This window comes from Sinocyclocheilus rhinocerous, unplaced genomic scaffold (genome assembly GCF_001515625.1).
Source record: "Sinocyclocheilus rhinocerous isolate Xijiao unplaced genomic scaffold, SAMN03320098_v1.1 scaffold306, whole genome shotgun sequence".
In the NCBI taxonomy this organism is placed as follows: domain Eukaryota; kingdom Metazoa; phylum Chordata; class Actinopteri; order Cypriniformes; family Cyprinidae; genus Sinocyclocheilus; species Sinocyclocheilus rhinocerous.
Window position 1 is genome coordinate 1,500,627 of NW_015662161.1, and position 3,593 is coordinate 1,504,219.

The 3,593-nt window shown below is 34.6% G+C and overlaps 1 protein-coding gene across 1 annotated transcript in view; it reads right to left on the reverse strand.

The window, feature by feature from the left end:
* Positions 1 to 3,434, reverse strand: part of LOC107727499 (translation initiation factor eIF-2B subunit epsilon-like) — a 17,593-nt gene extending 14,159 nt beyond the window's left edge. The window contains exons 1-4 of the mRNA XM_016537371.1: positions 3,205 to 3,434; positions 1,611 to 1,735; positions 1,344 to 1,529; positions 443 to 548 (exon numbers count right to left, since the gene is read on the reverse strand). Coding sequence (XP_016392857.1) covers positions 443 to 548; positions 1,344 to 1,529; positions 1,611 to 1,735; positions 3,205 to 3,342 — 555 coding nt within the window. The 5' untranslated portion in view covers positions 3,343 to 3,434. The remainder of the gene's footprint in view (positions 1 to 442; positions 549 to 1,343; positions 1,530 to 1,610; positions 1,736 to 3,204) is intronic.
* Positions 3,435 to 3,593: the final 159 nt, after the last annotated feature.

Below are 3,593 nucleotides of genomic sequence, written 5' to 3' on the forward strand. Positions count from 1 at the left end.
TTTTTTTGAATGAATCTCTTGAATGAATGATTCAATGACTCACTCATTGACTTCACTTGCTTCATTACTGTTTGAATCAGTGTTTTTGAACATATATTGTATATTTAGTTTATATATTATATAAAATATAGAATCCTATTTTTTTTAAATTCTGAATACACAACAAATCAAAGTAATTTACTAGAGGTTCTGAGAAAATGTTAATTGCTTTTTATAAAATTGGTTTGAGTGAAAGATTCAGTGACTCACTCATAAAAGACTTCACTTGCTTCATTACTGGATGAATCAGTGTTTTTGAACAAATCTCTTAAAAGAATGATTGAAATACATTTTTTTAACAGTCACTCGTAATTGATGTGATCTTTATCTGAAGCGTCAAGTTACTTTGATTTGATTTTAACTGTTCTTGTCTATAATTTGAGGCTGTGCTGTGGCGTCTTACGTTGTAGGCGAGCACACACTGCTCATTCAAAACGACTCTGTGTTTCACCTCCACATTATCACAGATAACCGACTGCTTGACCTTCACATCATTGGCTATGTGGACTCTGTTCCATATGTAAGCTCTATCCAGAGTAACACTGTCTCCTAAGTAGACAAAACAGCAGTTAGCAGGATGTCAAAAAAACAGATTTTAACACTGTTACATGGTATTTTACACATAAAAAATGATAACTGAACTGAGTTTTAGAAGGCATGGATTGTGTGATTACACAAAAAATATACGAGAGTAGGCCTGGGCAAAATGGCTAAAAACATAATTTTTCGCCTTTATTTTAAGTGCTGAATATTCAGCTTTAATCACAGGAAAAATAATAATATTTTAAAATATTGTAAAATAGTTATTTTAAATAGTAAACTATTTTACTATATTACAATTTTTACTGTATTTTCGATAATACAAATAAATGCAGCCTTGGTGAGCAGAAGAGGCGTCTTTCAAAAACATAAAAGCCCCGTATAAATGACAGACTTTTGAATAGTAGTGTGCAAGTGGATCAAAACCTTTTATCAAAGTTGTCCTAAAACCTAAAAACCAAAATGTGTTCTTGTCTTAGGACAACTTTGATGAACTTTTTTGATCCACTTCAAATGTTGACTACTGTATACTTTTCCATGACATTCTAATTTATTGAGATGCACCTGGACACACACTAAAATAATCCAAATTAAGACAGATGGGCTTGTATAATAATTATTGACATTTTTTATAACCTTTTTTAAAACAAAGAGCAATAGAAAAAAAAAAAAGTTTAAATTTAACCACTGTATTTTTAAATTAACCCAATTTATTGAGACAAACTTTTATATCTAGACAGGGTCTGTGGAGGAGCGACACTCACTTGTGTTCCTGTAAAGCCTGGGAAATATCGATGTTGGACACCACGTCCCCATACACCAGCAGAAAGTCCGAGCGGACGAGAGCTTTGGCGTCCACGTCCCTCAACACATCTCCGAGAGAGCGGTACAGGTCAGAGGTGATGATGTGCACCACATTTGGAGATGTGGGGCGACACCATTTGGACTTTCTGTGAAATAAGACGACAAATACTGAGTCATCAGAGTCACAGCCATTCAACGGCATCATTAAAAACATCACAGCATCTCACTGTAAGTGTTCCTTTATTTTGCTGGACATCCAGCAGCAGAAGACAAACGTCTCTTGCACTCCAGTAGAGGTCAGAAACTCTAATGTGTAGTCAATCATGGAGATATTAGCCAGAGGTAGAAGAGCCTGGGGGGGGGACAAGAGTGAAAAGTGACTCTATAAATAGTCTAGAACGCTGAATTAAAAAGGTAACAAGTAATACTCTTCATTTAGAAAAACATTCTATGCTAGTACCATTGTACAGTTCTCTTTTGTGTCTTCTTGTGCTTGAATGGACAAATAAACACAAATTATGTCAAAATACTCATCTTGGCAAGCAACTTCTAGTCTATCAACACATTAGATCTGTGCATTAGGGCTTGTGAATCGCAATTGTCTGTCATTAATGTTAGCAAAACAGCGAAAGACAGAGGAAATCACTTACTGCTCTTGACTGAATAACTTAATAGTTTTTAAAAGGATTACTATTTAATTTGTACAGTGAGAACTATGCAGTGTTATATCTGATTATTCAATTTCTGTACCTCAATTCTACTGTTAGATCTATCTGAAAAATTTAAAACACTGTTTATTTCATTTGTATCTTTGCTGAAATGCATTTTTTGTGCTATTGCTTGTAATTTGTTTATTTGTTATTACTTTATTACTGATTGTTCATTTATCTTTAGTAATGTCTGAACTTTATATTAGTTAGCAGTTTTTGCTGTGGTATCAAAATGGGTCAAAACAATGACAACCATAACTTTTTATTCTATTTTATCCATTTATTATATTGTGAAATTTTTTTTTTATTATTATTATTATTTTAATAATTTTTTCCCATGCAGATGCACAAAATCACATCACTTACTCTAGAAAGATTACTTATTTTCAAATAAAGCTATTCAAGTCATCTGGTGAAAATTCCTGTACATTTTAATATTGCAGACAAACAAAACATTGCAAAGCCATTTTTTTCCCCAATATAGTGCAGTTAATAGTTACCAATAACCAAGTTATTTTAAAAGTATTGGTACCATAGGTCCAAAAAAAGGTAAAATAAAATAGCATTAGATACCAACAATATCATGTTACTCGATTACCATGTTCACCTAGCATGGTATATAAATGGTACATAAAGGTACTTTTAAGGACATTGTACTATTACTAAGCAAAAAGCAGGGGAAAGTTATGAACAATAACATAGATAACATTCTCCTTACTCAGCTAAAATTGCATATACACAAATCAAAATACTTTAAAGTGAAACCCAGTTTGTCACAATGACTTTCTTTCTTATATAACAGCCCAGAAATGATAAAAAATAAATAAAATGCAGTACTTTTTAGCATATTGATCTAAAAAAAATAAAAAAATAAAATACCGAACCTACTGTATTGTTGTTGCCATGTTTGCACATGACAAGTTGTACAGTTAAAATACAGACAAATAAACAAAAAAAGTTAGCCACAGCACCATGTCCAGAACACATGATGGACCTCTGAAGCTGTGTGTTTTGTTCAGTATCGCAGTGACTCGTGTGTTTGGATCCAGAGGCACACATGTTCACGATGAAGCTGTGTTTTGTGCAGTATTGTGATGTTGACCTCACTCACCCGAGGCTGGTCTTTGCTGATGGGGAAGAACCTGCGGTTGAAGCTGTCTGCGACGAGAACGGCCTGCAGCAGCGGCTGCTCCTCTTCATCCTTCTCCGCCTTTCTAGGGCGACTCTGTTTCCCTGCTTTGGCTGCCATGTTTGTGAGCGAGGTCTGCTGCAGCAGTGACACAGAAACGCAACACAACGGCAATAAGCGTGAAACTGGGTTTGGTGACCCGGAAGTTATCTCTAATTAGTAAGTTTTAATGTTTCTAATATGAATTCTCCAGTTTTAACTCTTAACTGCGTAAGGTCCGTTTAATGTCTATTCCCGTTTTTCAGTGTCAGTATTCATTTAGAAATTGTTGTTCAAGCTGCCGCTGGAGAGCAGCGTAAACGGCGCTGTCA